The sequence below is a fragment of the Lineus longissimus genome, chromosome 15, assembly GCF_910592395.1.
Source record: "Lineus longissimus chromosome 15, tnLinLong1.2, whole genome shotgun sequence".
NCBI lineage: Eukaryota > Metazoa > Nemertea > Pilidiophora > Heteronemertea > Lineidae > Lineus > Lineus longissimus.
In genome coordinates, this window is record NC_088322.1 from 685,105 (window position 1) to 705,919 (window position 20,815).

General features: G+C 41.5%; 1 protein-coding gene across 1 annotated transcript in view; it reads left to right on the plus strand.

Annotated features, from left to right (window-relative positions):
• The window catches only part of LOC135499500 (uncharacterized), a 91,316-nt gene that overhangs the window by 6,561 nt on the left and 63,940 nt on the right, over positions 1–20,815 (plus strand). Inside the window, exons 2-3 of the mRNA XM_064790280.1 lie at positions 12,833–13,011; positions 13,599–13,783. Of these exons, the coding sequence (XP_064646350.1) occupies positions 12,833–13,011; positions 13,599–13,783 (364 nt within the window). The remainder of the gene's footprint in view (positions 1–12,832; positions 13,012–13,598; positions 13,784–20,815) is intronic.

Consider the following 20,815-nt stretch of genomic DNA (forward strand, 5'->3'; position numbering starts at 1 on the left):
CGTACCTCAAATAGACGTCTTCACATGTTTTTGTAAGCGGTCGTATCACATATAGACGTTGGGTGGCACTCGCGCAAACTTGCCTCAAATGTTTTTGTGAAAGAGGACGTCGAAGAACGCGGTCGTATATAAAAACAGACGTTGGGTGGTGCTCGAGACGGCTCGTTCACATTTGTGGAAATGCGGCTAAGATGGAGGAAGTTTTGCTCTAGTTTAGCGAAGAAGAAAAATAGCTTTAATATAGTTTTGTGTTGTAAGCGCAGTTGGCGGTAATTTCTTACTAGTATTTTCGTGATTAGCACAGCAGTTGTTTAGCATAGTGATAGCCTAGTTATATTGTCAAGTGACATGAGTGATGATGCAGATGACACCAAGGCAGTTGTTCATTAAAGGCCTGTCTACTATGGGTGAAGATGGAGGTCACATTGCAAGGGAATACTTTGAACAACTCATTGGGGTATAGCAAAATTATGAGTTTTCCCTTTTAAACTTCACAAGGTTCCAGGCTGCAGAGTCATGAGAGCGCAAAAACAAAAATAAATGGCAAAAGGTATTTTTTCATAAGAAAATAAGGAATTTATTTTTATAATGGACTGAACAAGGATGTTATATTAATCAATTATTGTGAGCATGAACTATGACAATTTTAACTTTAATAACAGATGCATTGACAGAGCATGACCTCACCTTGACACCACGACTGTAAGGATATCATGCCTGTGATGTGCTTAATTTACCCTGAGCATACTCGCATCTCAATTAACATGTGGAAGTTTCCTTCCTCGGCTAAATAATCACAAAAAACAAACAAGCAAAACTGCTGCATCTACCGGTAATTAAAAAAAGTACTACATGTACTATGATAACATTGAATAAAAGTAAATGCAGAAATTCATAAAGGGTTTATTTTCACAAGCAAGAGAGATATTGCACTGAAGGGCGACGGATTTATGATTTCTGCATGCCAGCTAAAAAAAAAACAGTTTAGGAAAATCCAACAATAAGGTGAATTTCACTCTCAACTCAACTCAAGATGTCGCTGTGTAATGGCCAAGAATGAAACACTGGACATTCAAAAAGAGTACCGGTACTTAGTGTACTTTTGTTAAAATGTTCAAAATTGGTAGCACTTCCTCCATCTTAGCCGCATTTCCACAAATGTGAACGAGCCGTCTCGAGCGCCACCTAACGTCTGTTTTTATATACGACCGCGTTCTCCGATGTCCTCTTTCACAAAAAACATGCAAGACAAGTTTGCGCGAGCGACGACCGCTTACAAAAACATGTGAAGACGTCTATTTGAGGCACGACCGCGCACCGAAAAACATGTAAAGCGCCACCCAACGTCTATTCGAGGTACGACCGCTTGTTTGCGGTTTTCACGGCCCATACATGACGTTACAGTAAGCGTCATCAGTCCCGTCTTCTTCAAACAACCAACAACCTGTTCCAATTGGCTTTTACACAGCTGTAGATTAAATGGAAGTTCGTCATGATCCTCTTTCCAGGGAAGAAGTACCAAATACTTCCCATCTCGGAATTTGATCTTGTCACAATATGCAGTCTTAAACACCTCGTCTACTTCACCTAAATCTTCCAGGACGTCACCGACACCCATCTCACTACTCTTAATTAATGCCGACAACCTATTGTCTAAATCCGTGTTAGACAATATTTCGCATAAGTCCACGTCGCCCGGTGGAATTCCGATGCAACACGTCATGGAACTGGTATTCGCTGCCACCATAGGCCGATCTTTATGAAGTGGTCCTTGCAACAATGCACCTAAATTCGACTGCACTGTTGGTCCATTTCCTTCAATGGTCTCTGCCTTCATAAATTGACATGAATTGTCAGCACCAATAAAAAAATCAACGACAAATGCTTTCTCTTGAAACGTATCTGCCAACTCCAATCCTCGAACGTGGGGTAGTGTCAACGACTCAGACCAAGCTTGTTGATTGATGGGTGCAACTATCTCGCGTGAGATCAACACTGGAATGCAAATCATTCCATCCGACGTCATCAAACTATTATTAGCCAAGCCGTAACGATCCTTGGAATAACTCTAAAACCCATGTACTCCAAGATCGACATAACTCCTAGGCTGCTGAATGCCATGTAACAGCGCGATATTATGACGCAAGTAACTCAACATTGAACCTTCGTACATCAACATTCGTACATCAACTTGTGTCCCGTTAAAATCCGCTTTAGACCCAGCCGTTTTCACCAGCACCAGGTTATCACTTATGACCGCTGACGTAACAGTATCCGGTAATGGATCTCCAACTAATGTATCCATGCAAAGCTCCGGAGCCGGCAAACTGCAAACAATCGTTTTGCGTAACCTCCTTCGTCGAATTCTTATTCCTGTGAGCCGTGTCTCGATTCGATCTTTTCTATAACAAAAACCGTGTGTATTTATAATAATAATAATAATAATTTATTCAGTTTAAAGTGCTACAATAATGGTAAAACATTTTCTAAGCACTGTACATGGTTACACTTAGTTAAAAACAATGATATGATACATAATGACAATAATATTAATACATAAATTAAAAACTGGATTAAAATTAGCAAAAGTGATTGGTAAAAAGGTGAGTTTTTAGTTGTTTTTTGAAGGATTGAGTGCCCATGAGTTCACGCATGCTGGTGGGGAGGGAGTTCAACAGTCTTGCAGCCAAGACACCCAGACTGCGGTCGCCGTAGGTCCCTCTCGAGCGGGATAGCGAGAGGACCCAAAGATCATTAGAGGACCGCAGACGGCGTCCCGGTGTCTGCAAGCTGAGGAGCTCCCTCAAGTACATGGGGCTGTCCTCTCGGTGAAGCGCTTTGTGAATCACCAGGAGAACACGGTACTCAATGCGTGACCGCCTTCTGAAGTCTAGCTGTTTGGACATTTGGTAGACCAAGTAGCAGGGTCCCTTGGAAATCTAGACTTGATGTTACTAGCGCATTGAGAACTCTTGCACACGTGGTTTCGTCCATGAAGCGACGCAACTTTGCACCTTTTTCGACACGTGCTTTGACATTGACATGTGCTCATCAAAAATGGCACCAAGGTTTCGCACATGTGCAGAGGGCTCAATGGCTGACCATCCAATTCTAATGAAAAAAAAATCCAACTCTCCGCCTCACAAATGGCTGCATTTAGCCCTTGTTTAGTATATTCAAAGAAGTCATACAGTTGTGCATCATCTGCAAAACCGTGTCTGAGCATACCGTGACTGTCTACGATGTCACCAAGTGACTTTATGTATATTGAGAAAAGCAAAGGTCCGAGAACTGATCCCTGGGGGACTCCAGAAACTACCTTTACCGGTGATGACTTGGCACCTCGCACACTGACTGTTTGGGCCCTGTTTGTAAGGTACGACCTAAACCAGCTGAAAGCTTTGCCTTTGACACCAAGCCTGTGCTCTAGTTGTGAGAGTAGGATCTCATGGCTTATGGTGTCAAAGGCTGCTGACATATCAAGCAATATTAGGATCACACCCCTATCACTGTCAAGTGGAGTGTCTATATCAGTCTTAATACATAAGAGCGCGGTTTCTGTGCTGTGTCCAGCCTTAAAGGCGGACTGCAATGGGTCGTTTAGCTTGTGCATGTTCATGAATGAAACGAGCTGCCTAGCAACAACCTTTTCCATGACTTTGGATATAAAGGGCAGATTTGAGATAGGCCGGTAATTTTTCAGTATGTTACAGTCAAGATTCGGCTTTTTCAAGATTGGGGTAACAAGAGCACTTTTCAGGTAGTCGGGCATGTTACCAGACAGAATCGACTCATTTAACCAGCAAACTAACAGGAGCAGTAGAGTCTCGAGGATGTTGTTGTCGCGCAGTAACCATGTAGGCAAAGGATCCAGCCCGCAGGACTTGTTTGGACAGCCCCTTATGATCTTTTCCAGTTCGGTAGAAGTGACAGCTCGAAACGTCGAAAGGCAATGATTGCCTGGTCTAGCGGATGGCTGGCACAAGCTAGCATCACCAAAGTCTTTGCGAATATTTTCGATTTTTTCATCGAAAAAGATGGCGAATTTGTTTGCTAGGACAAGTTCGTTATCAACATCAGGGAGTTTTCCCCCTTGGTCGCCTGACAGAAGGCCATTTACTTGGCGAAACATGTCTTTCGGTGTGCAAGTTGCCAGTTTTTGTCGAAGGAATGTTGCTTTAGTCTTGTCGATCAATGAAACTACAGCCTTGCTCTGGTTTATAAACATTTGTCGATGAACCTCCAAGCCAGATTTCCTAAACATGCGCTCAAACTTGCGCCGAACTCTACGAGTGGCATGGACCTCGTCATTATACCAGGCCTTGTTGTTGTTAGTAACTTTAATGCAAACTGAGGTTTGTGGCGCATGTTTATCGACAAGGGAAGAGATGATGTTGTTGTACAACGACACTGTATTGTCCACGCCCACTTGGAAATCCTGAAGCTGCAATTGATGCTCGATGTCTGAAGCTAATGAAGCAGTGTCAATGTTCTTAAACTTGCGAACATTTCGCTGTGGGGGTCCCTTTGCAGAGGCATCTGCAACACAAGGCATGTGGAAAAACACTGGAAAATGGTCTGATATTCTTTTCAATGGATCCACAGTCAATGGCACTTTAAGGTTCCCGGATGACTGGCAGATGATATGATCAAGTGTGTTTCCAGATACGTGTGTAGGTTCGTTCACAAGTTGGGTGAGTCCATGGGTAGACAATAGTTCCAGATATTTCACTGTTTCAGGATCGTCCAAACGATTCACTTTCACATTGATGTCTCCTATTATGACATAAGAGATAGCTGTAATCGCATACATGTTCAGGAGTTCTGAAAAATCGCGCAAGAAGCCATTAAATTTAAATGTGTTGGCCTTGCTTGGCGGAGGACGATAAACCATTACGACTTTGGTTGCGTTCGAAATTGTGATTTCAGCCCATTCGATGGTTTCAAACTTTTTGCAGCCAACGGCTGTGACCTTGATATCACTTCTGTGGATAATTGCAACACCCCCGCCATTTGTTGGACGCGGAAAATTGCAGAAAGTATAGCCCTCTGGTGACAGTTCTGCAAGTATTGGATCGTCACGTTGGTCGCTTGAGAGCCAGGTCTCTGTGATGAATACAAAGTCCAACGCATGTTCGTGAATAATCTCCAAGACACGTGTAGTCTTGTTACAGATGGATTGGGTGTTTATTAACAGCCCTTTTGGAAAAGGTGGTTCGCTTTCTGTTGCACCAGTCCTTTTCATTGTCACTCTCCGTAGATTACGTAGATTGTCCTTGTTTACTCCTGACATAGCCATAGGAACACTTATCACATTTGCAGCAGTATGTCCTGTCGGTTTCCAGTTTCTAAATCCTTTCACATGTTTGCCACTTCTAGTGTGTCTCCTGATTGATTTCAATGTTGGTTGCGATGTCGGTTTCAGCAAAGGCATTGTCCTCAACGCAAGTAGCTCCTTTGAACTGTACCGCCTGACTGCTCCACCTTGACACATGATCGGGTTTCGATAAGTCCTCCACTGAATGTGTGCTGCCACACCTAATGTACAGTCATGTACATCCACTGTACATTCGTTGAGAAGGAAAATGGCCTCCCTTGACTTGCCTGGCACCAAGAACCCAACGGTGGCTGCTATCTGAAGTAGAGTTCCTAACATGATAATCCAATCATTTGAGAGTAGTCCAGCAACATTCATAAAACTAATGTCCAATTTCTGTCTTGGTTGCAAACACGACTATAGGAAAACTTGACAAATAAAGAGGAGCTGTGAAAGGGAGCAGCTCATTCAGCACGTCACCTAAACAAAATCCACTCCATGCATGACGTGTTATGTAATCCATGACAAATTGAACAATTCAACGAACTCGAACATTTCTGCGAAAAATGGCCTGGCATCAAACACAATCGACAGAGTCCCTTGGCCATAACCAGATCCCTTTTCTGGTCTGCTGAGAGATAGCAACTGACTGGGTCATGTCTGGTTGAACCACATATAGCGCAAATGCTCGAGTGTGCAGCAAATGAAACTATAATTGAAAATGGTGTCTTTTAGCAGACTTCTACGGAACTTTTGACCCCCTAGGTCAATATCGGTCTCAGTTTCGTAACGCTCCACTTGACGCTTCAGACCGTCAAGGAATGTCTGAAGATTGTTCCTGTCGGCTCTGTCAAGATCAGCCATATTCCCATGAATTAAACTAGGCAACTTTTCCTCTAGAATCGGTACAATGATTCCAGCGGCATATCAACGTCAACTTTTAGAGTTTTCAAACTCCGCAAGTCAGTCATTACTTGATTATAGAATGAACGCAGTCCTGCACCAGAAAGGGGTTGGTCCCTCATATGAAACATCTGCAACACATGAGCACGAATAATCCTGGGATCCTTGCCGAAGTTTTTAAGTAAAGTTTTCTTAAGAACCTGGTAATTGTCTGCCGATGGTATGGGTGACCGAACAGAGTCCAAAGCTTCGCCATCAAGCAGACCGTAAAGGTATAGTCGAAACGATTGATGTTCATTAGGGTCGGATTCTCGTCGATCTCCGATGTGAATCGTTGCCAAAACGACAGCCAGTCTGTTAAATTGCCATCAAAATGGGGTAATGACCACTTTGGCAACTTTGAGGTACGTTTTTAATGCTGCAACTGCTGGTTTTGCTGCTTTTGCCTTGAATTGATCAAGAAAGTTCTTCGCAACAATTATGTTTCGCTGATTTTCAACTGACTTCTCACACGCCTTGTCTGCATTGTCGGCAGCTTCAACCTGGTCAATCCCAAAGAGTAGTAGCCAGATTTTCGTGTTCAATTCATCGATTTCGGCGAAATTCTTCTCGAGAACTGCTAAAACTTTTTTCAACGGTTCAATATCGTCCGATGTAGGTTCGTCCTTTAAGACTATGTCAGCTATCTTTTTCGACAAGATCATGAAGCTGCGTCGTTTATTCGCTCGCTGCTGTTTTAGAACTGGTACGAGCGCCTTTGGGTCGGACTTCGCCGGGTCTTCCGAGTCTCCTGGCATCCTCAAGGGAACAGAAGAGCTGATCACGGCACCAAATTTGTAATCTGTATCAGATTCTTTTCTCCAGATTCTGTTTCCTCTTGGGCACAAGAAACTCATAACTACCTAGTTTGACCTACACATGTGAAGTGACTTTATTCCTAGTATACATGCTTCCCGAAATTGGTGGCTTGCATTGGAACAAACTTTTTCCCCCTTGTCCGTCATTAAAGGCATTCAAGTGTGTTGGTCAACCATGACTATCACCTTTGTCCCTCCACCATAAGGCCTAGTTTCCCCTTATTACATCACTATTTCGGACACTCAGCGCCCCATTTCTGGAAAGGTGTATAAACCATGCAGGGCAGAGCCCAATACAACTTTACATCGTTTACTTAATAGTCAACACAATACACACGCCAGATTACATCAAGATTGCCTAGGCCAATACGTAGCATTTCGCTGTTTATTAACCTAAGATTCCAGTGTAGTATTTGGAGATCTGTCTACACAAAGGCAATGCTGATATTTATATCTAGTATGTATTTACGTAATTGGAAATTTTCAAACCCTATAACAAATTTCAAATTTATAAAGAACTAGCATTACCATTGCGTCACTCGCCAGATTCATGACGTCGGACAGCGTCATGACGATGCAATTTCCTTGATTTTTGGACCATTCATGTTGCCTTAGTCAAAGACTCATCTTCACCATATACATTGTTTAATTAAGATATATACAAATACCTACCAATTGAGCGTCACGGTACACAAGCATGGCCTGATTAGTGATACCGCGACGCAGTTATCATTGTTTGAAATTACCATTGCCTCTGTGGCGACCATGATCAGTTTTCGATTCATTTTAAGGTTTATTCATTCGCTATATTTTGCTAAATGCGCCAGCACCAGCTATATTGAAAATTAACGGTGGCAAGCATTTAAGGGGGGGGGGGTCTGTTCATTAGCGACATTGATAAAAGGCTTAGCCAAATGATAACAAATGGCACTTTTATGGTATTCATTCTCATCATTAATAAATTAAGGAAACCTAAATGATTTTGGATGGGATTTCTCAAAGATAGATACTACCCCGCTCTCTAAAAAAACATTCCATAATTTTTTCATAATTTTCATGAGTCCTCCCGGGAAGCCATTTTCATGGCATGCCGCGGACGACGTCTTCATTTTGGCAGAGCGATGTCATAAATCTGGCGAGTGACGCAATGGTGACGTTAGGTTTTTAGCTCACCTTTTTGCGGAGCTTATATGATACCATGGCGTCCGTCGTTATTTTTTAACAAAAGAGTGGCACATTTTTTAACCACTTGACCTAGAAGTTTCATACTTGGTGTGTTGGAACTCCTCGGCAAGACCTTACCTCAAAAGGAAAATTAGCGTAATGTGACCTGTGTCTGCCATATAAGTGGCGCTCTTTGAAAACCATTTTTTAGCTCAGCTGACAAAGTCAGCGGAGCTAGTCAAATAGCTATTCAATTTGTGTCCGTCCTTCCATCCATCCTTCCATCCAGCCATCTGTAGACAAAGTTGGGCATTTTGTAATCATACAACCGAGGCACTTCAAATCTAGTCTTGCTTATAAACACCGCAGAAAATGTTGCTTACGGAAAAAAAATTGGGCGATTCGACTCAAATTCAGCTCCCAAGGGGGCAAAATGCGTAAATGAAAAAACAATTTTTTGACGCTCTATTCCAGCAGATAAAAGCTTGAAATAAAGTTGAAAAGGTCTTCATGATACAGAAGTTTTGATATAAAATAGATTAGTGTCGATTTATATCACCAGTTGGCGGTAGTGAGCAAAACTGTTGTTTGACCCCGGATGACCCCGCTTTAAATTTCCCGCCGAGGTTACCTGGCCTGGAGAACTATCATCAAGAAAATGGCGGCGACCTTTTTATTTCTACCGGAGCGATGATTTGTAAGTGACAAATTTTCTTATTTAAGCCTTTACGGAAATGTATTTTGGTACGAAACTTCACACGTTTATAGAAAAGATCAACGAGAATGTGTTCAAATGCCCTCATAACGATGAGTTCAACAGAATTTTGTCAAAACAACCTTCGAATGGAGTCAACTTTCTTTGCGAAATTGAAGCGACGACCTCATTATTTATCGTAATTTATGCAGATCTGAGTCCTGCTGATGGGTGATGTTCTGATTTGTGTTCAAACTATTGGAAACTTCGGAAATTAGTTCTATTAATTCTACTATTCTGCAGGAGTATATTATAGCCATTGATGTTGACAGCTAAAAGCACGAAAACTTTGTTGTTGATCGTCGGGGCGGATTGATATGTGGTTGTGCGTCCAAGGCGATTAGGTCATTCCAGTGAGTTAGTTTTAGAAAGATCATGATCATGAAGATGCGTGTTATCATAACTGGAAAATAAGTTGAAGTTATTATTAGTACTACGATTCTTACATGAGTAAAAAGTAGACGTTTTAAGCAACACAATGATGTTAGGCTACTCCCGTAAAAAAACTGTCAGCTCTCCTTACCGCAGAAGCAAAGCCATTGCTGTTATAGTGTTAAGTTATGCAGGGGCTTTATCAATTACCTGCACTCCCTGTGGGGTGAATAACATTACCTTTTGAACGGCTGGCTGTAGGGGGATGATTGGAACAGCCGGTATACCTGCTGACCTACTGAACCCAGGTTAATGTTATTTTCAATCCACGATTGCAGGTCACCTGATTTTCGAGATTTCGCGGGAAATGAAATTGTAAACAAACGCATGTGTGCAGTTCAAATGTAAACAAAAATGTATTTTTGGTACTTTTGGTTGCTGGACTTTGGTTTTCCCGCAGTTAGGAGCTGGGGTCAAATTGGTGGTCAATTGTTTATGGGTGCTGTTTTAGTCAGAGGTAGCCCTTGATTATGAAGGGATTTTCAAATTAAGGTGACCATGGTCTTTTTATGTGCTCACCACAGCTTTTAATACTTGATGTATATGAAGAGGTGTGCGGAACCTGACATGGCCTTACCAAGGAGCTCCTCACGGTGCTGAACTTCTAGCTTGCCTGTCGACTAAGTGCCTTTTTGGCCGGGACATTGCTACATGTAGGAGGAGCACGCATTTTAAATTTATAGTAGTGATAGTACAGTTGGTTCGAGCCATTTGGAAGCCGACATGTGAAGGCCTATCTGGGTTCTCCTTCTTCTCCGTATAAAAAGGGGCATATTGCTGACTAGGCATATTGACATTGCCTCATCATCTTTATCGGACCAATTGATATACTTTTATATGCACGCATACATCACGCCATTTCAGGGTCCGAGTCTGTGGACAATTGGTTTGATTAATTTGTCTCTTCGATATTGCTCCGTTATTGCATTAGATTTTCATCACAATTCAATCTATTCAAGATGTAGCCAATTTGAACCTGTCTGCGCCAAGGATAGATCGACTCACTAGGGATATACAGTAGAGCACAATGTCATGACCCTTTGTATTTAAATTCCAACCACCTGCAGGACAGGTCAATTTCTCTCAATAAAATTAAGTTTGTTGACTCCTGTAATCTTTACCTTATTAAAAAAAAGACAGTGGTGTTAGTCCCAAACTGGTCATTTCTATTTATTTTGACCTCTGTTAAATCAGGATACCTCTCAATTACAGACAGCATTTTGTATCCTTGTGCTGTACAACCCAGCCTGGACATACCACAGTTGTCCATGGAGAAGTCTCATCCTCTCTGACACTTCTTTTCTGTAAAGCTACCGTGGGATATATTCCGTTGCCTCCTGTAATATTTACATACCATGGCTGATTAGTTCAATCATATTTCATCCAGCTGGCAACTCTGCATTGGAAATTTTAGTGGTATAACGTGTTCTCTTGACCTTCAAACAGTAGTATAAAGCCGATATTTACTACTTTGCACTCTCAGTCCTATGTTAATAGGTCATCCAGCTGAGCGCCAGGCCCTTGGGCCTCTTGTTGCTATATCTTATGAACGCTGCTAGCTATAATCATGAAATGTTTACTGTAGATGCATCTCATAAGGGTGCTTGAAATATAACTTGTTTTTTTATTTGACCTACATTTGAAGGTCACAGAGGTCAAAGTTCGCTATCGGCATCACCGTTAGGTAATAGCAGTACGTTTCGTCACTGCTGTTGTTACTGATTTGAAGTCTTGTAGTTGTACATATGTACCCCTAGGTCAAATGACCTCAGGGACTAAATTTCCAATTGATTTGATTTATTGATTGGCCACCAGGGGGTCAAACCTGAAACACAAAAAGTGCTATTTCTCCTGAACTAAAGGCTGGATCCTTTTCAAATATTTATCATAGGAACACCTAGTAAGGATGCATGACATAATACCTGGGTTTTTGATTTGACCTACTTTTTAAGGTCAAAGAGGTAAACTTTGAAAATTTTAACAAACATGGCACGTTTTCTCACTATGTGACCTTGATCATTATGAACTAGTAAAGATATGCCTCTAGGTAAGTCCTATCTAAACAACCAACTACAGTCCAGATTCAATTACAAATGTGGCCACCAAGGGGCAAAGTTAAAAAATCATCAATGAAGTCAAAAGCACCCGTCATGTCAGAGTCCATTTTTGCCTACCATAACCATTATACCATAATGCAGAACCATTGCATGATTATCTCCTTGACATTTCTCATGAAGAGTTCTTCTTCAGGTTCTCCCTTCCATGTCGAAAGGTGAGCACAATGGCCCTGGCCGTTTTATTAAAGCTGAACTGCATGCAGAAAACCAGAGCACCCCATGCGGCAATAGTAAGAAATTCAAACGACAGAAAGGCCCTTCTGAATACGGCCTGAAACATGATAGACCTCCAATGCTTCGATGCGCTTGATTTCACAAACCAGCAAGCCAGGGGACATCTGGTTTCATTTGCCAACACTCTTATCCTCAAGGCCACTTGGCTGCTTGAAATGCCTGTCGTTTTATACACCTTTATAGAATGTGCAAACATTTGTGTGTTATCTTTGTTCAACATCTTTGAGCGGCTTCCAGTGGGCAACTGCAGGGAGAAAGTCATTTTTTTCTTTGCTGTGTGTGATTATGTATGCAGAGTCTACGTTTTCTCTTAGCAATGTTCACCTTTGTCTTGGTATCTTCTTCTATGACATGAGAAAATTTCTGGTTCATCTCTCAAAAATAAAGCACAATTGCTATTCATATAAGAAATATTTGCTGGCAGCAGTTCACAAGAAAGCCCCCCTAGCTCAGATGGTTAGAGCGTTCGTATTCTGAGCCCGAGTTCCCGGGTTTGAATCCCTGGAGAAGATTTTGATTTTTTTCTCTTCCATAATTCTCCGAGACTGTCCGCATCATCCTGTGGCTTGCTGGTTTGTGAAATCAAGCGCATCGAAGCATTGGAGGTCTATCATGTTTCAGGCCATATTCAGAAGGACCTTTCGATCGTTTGAATTTCTTACTATTGCCACATGGGACGCTCTGGTTTTGTGCATGCAGTTCAGCTTTAATGATGGCATATTACGATCAATGTTTGGCTGGCTTCTTGATTTTGCTTTCAAATCTAAATGGTGCAGACCTGATCGAGTCAGTGGGTGATGATCAGTTCAGACCTGCGTGTAAGAACCGCAGTTAGTTCAATAAAAACTAGTTTTTTTTCTCACTTATATGCTCTCACTGCATTCTGTGAAAATACTGTTCATGGCCTATTGCTCATGAGAACATTTTCAACATGTCATGTCTGATACCACTTGCAGTAAAGCTTTTAATTTCAATATCTCTAGCTAGATTGACATATCTAGCAAGACTGGTAGGATGGTGAGCAGTGCTTTTAATTTCAAAGTTTTACTTGTAGGCAGGAAAGCGTTGGCGAATTGCATGAGATGTTTGACATGGACTTTGAACCGGTGATGAAGCAATTAGCGGTCAGTACACTCAAGGCTACCACTACAAAGTTCACCTTGGAGAATATACGCCTGAATAGAAGCTACGTTGAGAACACGTTACATAAAGATCTACAGCAAAAATTAGGAGGTGAGTGGACTCTAGTGCAGCAGTCAGCATGTACTTGTACTCTGTACCCCTCTGGTCCGGGGTTATACTTGAATTGACAACCAATTGACAACAAAACAATTGCTGGACAGTTCATACACTAGAACTACAAATGTTGATATCCTCATGTTGAATACCTGGCCTTTCATTCACAAGGAAGTGAAAAAGTTGAACCCCTGGGTCTCGAAACCTAGGATGAAATTAGTTCCTCCCAGAAAGATATCCATCTTTGGTAAAAAGTGTCAGAAGTCTGGCGCTCAGCTTTTTCACTATGCATAGAATAGGTGTGGAGTTTATCTGATCTGGGGTGGTGGGGGGGGGGGGGCAATACTTAACAAAACTAATACTCAAGAGGCTGTGATCACCAACTTTCCTAAATCAGGAAGGGAGTGTTGAAACTATTAGCTGCTGGTTTAGAAGTGTCCCATGGTGAAATCTCATTGTCATTTCCTTCTGAAAAATGTAATAGAGAATATTTCTGACAAAAGTTAGGTCGATCTTTACTTTTCAGGCAAAATTATCAAATTATAAATTGTAGATTTTCAATAATTTCCATGTTCCACTTGCAGGTGATTGTTGTCCCGATTGCTGTGATGATGCGTGTCAAAACCATCCTACTTGTGTGAGCGGATGTAACAGTGACAGATCCTCTTGTTACCCTGGTTACTATGTTGATATTCGATATTTCAACTTTGGTGGCATAATTCTGCCATCACAGGTGACGTCAATATTACTCACGACTGCACTCTTATATGTAAGTTACACAATGTGTTCTTGAAGAAGTGGTGGACAGTTTACATTAGTTTATTATTTTTTCTTCATTTCTAGATCATTTCACTTGATCTAATTTTCAAGGTCACAGTGGTCAATATTTGCAGTGACAGTCTTCAACTTTTACCTGATTGAAATGAATTAGAAATATGATGACAGTAGTCAGGAGCATTCATTCAATCTTTGGTTTCTCCATGTGAGCACACTTTTCAAGAACATTTCGTTTTAACTAGTTTGATCGGTCGAGCACAGTGGGCAAGCCGGGGTAGACAGAAAGGATGTGCCCTGCGATGTGTGTGTCATCCAATGAAATACAGTACAACCTCCCTATTGCGGACACCATGGGACTGGGCCCAGGTGTCCACAATAGAGAGGTGTCCGCAATAGAGAGGTTATGCCAAATCAGCCGATAGGTGGATTTGAAGTTCCCGCCTTGCAGGTCTTGGTTTTCTCTGTGTCGACATCTAGTATAGAAACTTTAAACCTGTTGGCTGATCGGTATTTGCTTGTGATGTTGTGTTGAATGACGTGAGCTACTTTGGAACTCAGAGAATAATAATCTCTCTAGTAAAAGCCCCTTTTATTGCAAAATCTTCTCGACATGTCATAATGTGTGAAAAAACACCATAATTTCTGTCCATCAGCCACCTTTGATTAATTTTTTCTAATTTCTCTACTAACGCATATTCGCCGCAACACTGACAAAACCGCATGGATTTATGAGTGTCCGTTGACACAATAGGCCTTTGTGATAAGTTAAAAAGATGAGTAAACAAATGCCGGGGCTTAATCAGGATACAAAAACACAATGCCATGGGGTAATCAATTACGCAAATATCACACCTGTCGGGCCTACTGACTCTCCAAACGCACGTGCGAAACCATTGTTTTTACCTACTGTCCGTAATTGGGAGGGAATGAGACGAAAAATTGGCCATCGCCCGTTCCGCAATTCGGAGTGAGAGGTGTCCGCCGTACAGAGGTTTTTGTTATTGGAAATGACTTAGAAAAAATCGGGACTGGCTGGACGTGTCGGTAATGTAGAGGTGTCCGCCTAGGAGAGGTGTCCGCTAAGGGAGGTTCTACTGTAGCTTGATTGTCCCCCGTCGCTAGACGAGCGAGGACTATAAAACGGCATCAGTCTGTCCAATACCAGCTCGACTTTGGAACATTGCCCTGTGATGTATACTATATGCTATATGCAGAGGATGGTGTCATTTGGACGATATTTTTTGTTTCAAAATAAATGGGCAACTAAAGGCGTATTAATCATTTTGCCACAATCAATTTACATAAGAATTGATAAATTCTTTTGATATTGAAAATCCAAATATTTTGTTGTGTTTTTGGCTCACCGTAGGGGAGTCTATACGATACCGCAGTGACCGTCGTCTGTATCCTGTTTCAAAAACAGTGGTATGTTTCTTAACCGCTGGAGCTATGAACTTGAAACTTTGTACACAGGACCCTCTGGGTCAGGTGGCCTTTGACACCGAATTTCGGTCCGATTTGATTCTATACTTGGCCACCAGTGGGCCAGAAGTGGAAACCTAAAAAGTGTGGTATCTCTCTTATGAGTGACTCATTTTCGATAAATGTTTATTTTAGGTTGTCCCAGCAAGGATACATGACATATCATACAGGTTTTCGATTCAACTGATTTTCAAGGTCACCGAGGTCGAATGGCGTAAATTGGCCGTTTGAGTGTAACTATGGCACATTTCTTAACCGCTTAAGCCATGAATTTAAAATTTGGAACACATGACTCCCTACGTCACATAACCGCTGACACCGAATTTTCGTCTGATCCGATTCTCGACTTGGCCACCAGGTACACATGACTCCCTATCACATCTAGCCTCTGACACTGAATTTTGATCCGATCTGATTCTGCACTTGGCCACCAGGAGGCCAAAACTATAAAAGGTAAAAAGTGCAATATCTAGCTTATTAGTTTCTTGTTTTCGATGATTTTTTTATGGTAGGTACTCCAAGCAAGGATACATCACATGTCATTCCGACTTTGGTTTGACCTATATACTTTCATGTAGCATGAGTTGTTTGACTTTCTAATAATACAAATGGACCTGGATTTTGTGATTGTGTGCATGTGAAACATCCTTCCTTAGGCCTACTGGGCCGGGCGGCCCCGCCATTTCCTGACAATTAATGTGCATCATCAGATCATTCCCCGCCCCAATAAATACTTGCCTTACTACTGTGTGCTCTCTGATTTAAATTTAAATATTAGAGCAGGAGCCAATATATGATGTCGATAACCATGCCTTTCCAGCAGGAAGAGGAAAGAAGCCATGCCGTTTTTTCTGTCCAAAAATACAGAGTGACTCAATGAAAATGTTACACTTACAAAATGGTTAATATCTTTTATTATTTTGGCATTAACCCTCAAACATACATATGTACAGTCCTTCCAGAAAGTTAAGTCTACCGTTTTTTAAAATGTAACAAAGATAAAATAAGACAAGCCCTTCGGCGATAATGGCTCACTGTAAGAAATGATTGCTATAATGTTGTCAATGTGTACAGGGACTGGACCAATTGGTTCACTTACTGAATCCAAGATGGCGGACCACCAGACTAAAATGCGAGTACTAATTGAAGAGCTTAGAAGTATAATCAGGCTAAGGCACATTTTAACCCTATAACACCTGGAGGCGCCCTATGACGCCCGCCGCCGATCCCCCTGGAGGCGCCCTATGACGCCCGCACACCCATATTCAAATTTCGCGCGCTTAGTTACCGATCTCCTTCAGAGCGCCGCCTATTATTAATCTATGAAACTTAAGCTTTCAAATGCCCGGATGAACAATGGTGATTGCTGTAGAAGTTTTTGAGATATTTGACGATTAAGTTTTTGTTTCTCTTCAAGCCAGTAAATTCAGGTTGGACATTTGAATTACTGAAATGTATCGTTTGTTTGATTCCGATTTGGATGTACCCTATCTAATAGGGAATTTCATCTTCTTTTAAATAAACGGGACTTATAATACATTATTTGGAAGTTCACCTATGTCATTTTGTAAAAAACTGGGCCCATCGCAAAAAAATTGATTTCCAGGTACAATCACGTCGGGGCATAGGGGAATAAGCACTTGCGCTGGCAGTGGCTCTAGGTGTTATAGGGTTAAACCCTATATTTGGAGAAAAATGCAAAAATATGAAAAAAATCTTCACATTCCCTGGAAACACGCGATGATTTCTAGATATCGCTGAATCATTAAGAGGCACAGATTATATGTGTTGAAAGCATTTGCTTCTTTAAGGGTATTAATACTGCAAAATGTGCATAAACCAAGAAGGGTTGTTACAACTAGTTACACTACGGACTTAGTGATAAGGCCTCGTCCCATCGCCCTTACCGGCCACTACGACAAGTCAATACTCTTGCTGATGATTCGTCATTATTGGTCGTCGCAAAAACAACGAATAGACACAGATATCAACTAGGTCAACCAATCACGCGGTAGTCTGGCGGACACACTTCCACGACACAATTTATGTGACTTAGCATGGTGTCCCTGATGCGGCCACTAAAAACATGATGACGTAGATTGCCACAACAAACTTGTGGTGTGAAGCTGTGTACTCCTCCTACTATAATATTACGTCTGGAGGCAAAGTCCTAAGGTGTACAGTTAGCCGACGATGTTTGGTGTGCAGGTTTCTAATGTTTTCGGCATTCCGCGGGCGATGTGGAATTAGTCCGCCGAGGTTATGGAAGAAAAAAACCAAAATGGCGGGAGTGTCGGAGAACGAGAAGCGTACTGCAATTTTTTCCGCATCAATTTTGAAGTACGTGGATAATGAGGCGTTGGGGAGTTCGTTCAAGAGCCATATAACTTTTGCATACCAGGGTTATGAAACTGCCGGCTTGTTAGAAAAATGTCGGCTGATTAGATGGTCTTCGTTTTCGGACATTTTTTTGTTGGTTGGCACGAACGATTGTTGTAGTCGTTCCAGTGCAAGTTGACATGGTGGAGCCAGTGCTAGTGGGCCAGGTTACTCTACCAGTGAAATATGCAGGCGTATTGATGTAAGTTTTATCTGTTATAGTGGTGACTTCTCGCTACGTTAATTGCAAAATACATGTACATGATAAGAATGAGTTTACATAAGCAATCTAATCTTTGTTTAAACATAGTGAAATACATTGAAAAGACTTCACCACCTACACGAAGGAGTGCAGGGAGTTTTCATATCCATCGCTGTTGGGAAGAGAAGGCAAATAAGCCTGGCCAAAGCCTGGGGCCAAATTGGTTGCACTATATATCGTTTTCAATTAGGTTGTTATTTTTCTTTTAGATTGATGTCATATCTGATATCTCTTTTTTGGTTTTTCAGGAAATTGTATCTCATGTTACAAGCGATAGTCCTTATGCAAGTGTTACTGTTTCAACTCTTCCGCCACGGAATATGGACGACATGGCCTAGAGGAAGGCAAAGCAAATTAATAAATTTATTAAGACTTTGAAGAGAAAGTATGGGGTGAAAATTTGTAATGTTTGTGTAAGTATTCAATGCATTTTGATGAAAGTTATGTGGCTGTGGTTGTATTGAGGGTAGATGGTGGCATGTATGATATTTAGCTGGTTTTAAAGTTGGTTTCTTGTGCGTTATTTGATTTCTGTGTTATCCAGTTTATATCAATATCAGTTATGATGAAGATGAAATTGGGTAGCAATGGTGATGGTAGTCGCTTGTGGCACATATAAATTAACTTGTGTGTTTTTGTTTATGTAATAATTGGATTTGCAAGTTATTATGAATTTAAAAAAAATTTCAGCGTGTGTTGTGTCGATCGAGAGTTGAAAAGGATTTCACTCATGATGAAAGACCTGCAAAAGTGGATTTGGTTAGCAGCCGTGATGGATTGCATCCAACGCAAGAAGGCTGTAAATTGTTGACACATTTGGTGAAGGTAGCATTAAAACTGCCTGGCGCGCGTTCGTCCAAGCCTGGTGATGTTTCTGTGCGGTATCCTTATACTTATTGTCAAGTGTGCAGAGGTGCAGGCCATATGTCGGGTGATTGTGAGCAGTTTTGGTAGGTGTATATTTCCTCCCTGTGGCGATCTGTAGCAGTCATAATAGAATAATATTAGTCTAACTATGATTAGTCAAGTTGAATCTATTCTCTGGAGATTTTTGAGTGTTTAGGTTCATTGGATGTTTGCTGTAATTTAGTTTGATTCAATTAATTATTGTATCTTACTAGAATATACCCGTGGCGCGGGCTGTTCGAGGTATAAAAATCGGATTGTGTGGGTGCTGGTATGTTGTGGGTTTGGTGTAAATGGGGTGCTGGTTTGTGAGTAAAATCTCCGGGCGTTATCTATATTTACGTCAATGGCGACAGTGGTATATTGATATTGATAGATGATATGTTACTCAGAGTCATAAAATTTCCACTGTTTTTCTGTGTAAAATGTCTCCAGTGTTGTTGTTGTTGCTAACAGTAAACTATAATGCGGCCTTACTGGAATCCCCTACTTACTTATACTTCTAACAACAACAACACACAACTGCTGCAACTACCAACTGGAAGACATTTTTTCCTGCACCTTAGAGGCATAGTCGATTAATATTCATACTAATTTATATTCATGACGTCATTCTCAATTTTCATTGGTTCTTCCAAATAAGGCTCGACGAATTAGCATCAATGATAAGTCTTCCGGCAACAAAAACACGTGCTTAGCGCAATGACAGTTCAGAAACATTTAGTACAGGGTAAACCATAATGAATGTAACAAAATGAGTGTTTTGGATTGTATATGGTCTGTATATCATGGTCCATTGGTCCAGGGCCATTATGAGGGGGGGGGGGGCACACCCCTCTTTTCCCAAATCTGCATAGAAAACATGAGGTCTCAGGGAGGAGGGGGGGGGGGGCAGTTCTCAGCCCACACTATTATTACAGGGCTTTGTACAGCCCTTCGAGTATAATACGCGGGGGGGGGGGGGGGGGGCTGGTGATTCGAGTGGCGATGTGATGATCAATTCTGTTCTGGATGGACAAATACTACGTATCCTAAGTGAACACCCATGAGCGCTCCCTTCATGCTTCATTCAGTTTGGGGCGGAATATTCTTCCGACATGACTTGAGCATTCACAGGTGTCACCTGTTCCCGAGGGTGGGCGGGTGGGAGTGTTGAAAAATGGGTTATCATTCTTTGGTGTATTGCCATACGGGGAGAGATTCCCTTACCAAAGAATGATGCAGTCTTCAGTTTCAACCTAACCAAGTTTTGGCCTACTGCTTCCTCACGAAAGAATGACTGGACTACGAGAATTACGCAGGTAGCGCCGTCTGGTGTTAACTTAGGATAACTACGTATCCTAAGTGAACACCCATGAGCGCTCCCTTCATGCTTCATTCAGTTTGGGGCGGAATATTCTATCCTTCCTTCCACAAGTAGCTAGATGTTGGTCCCTTTGTATTAGCATTGAGAGTAAGTTTCCGTCTATCCCGAACTAAGGACCCCATCCTAAGGAAAATTTCTCTCAATTCTAAGACGAAAGAAAAGACAGCGAAAAGATTTTTTCATAGTGGTTTTTATTTCAAATTGACTGAATGAATTAATATAATGGTGCGTAATACGATACAACTGATTTCAAGCTTACCGGTACACAGAATATTCAAACTAAACTAACACAGATCAAATTTAGACCATCATGCTGCGAGGCCTTTACTCCAACTTATACATGTATATGGTTGTTGAACGTCCTGGTGATTAGTTTTATTTTTATTTTTATTTTTTATTTTTTATTTTCTTTGCTTCTTTGCACGAGTGCTGGTTAGTGAAGACTTTTATAATTGGGGTGCTAGTTCTACAACCCTAGTGTTGCTGCGACATGCCCAGTCCCCGAGGACGTTTGAGGACCTAACTCTCGAGATCGTTATATTTTTGGATTATTCTATACTGTAAAACAGCCAGTTGTGAAATATGACGGCAAAGGTGTGTAGGCCTGAAGATGAACATTGGAAGATGAA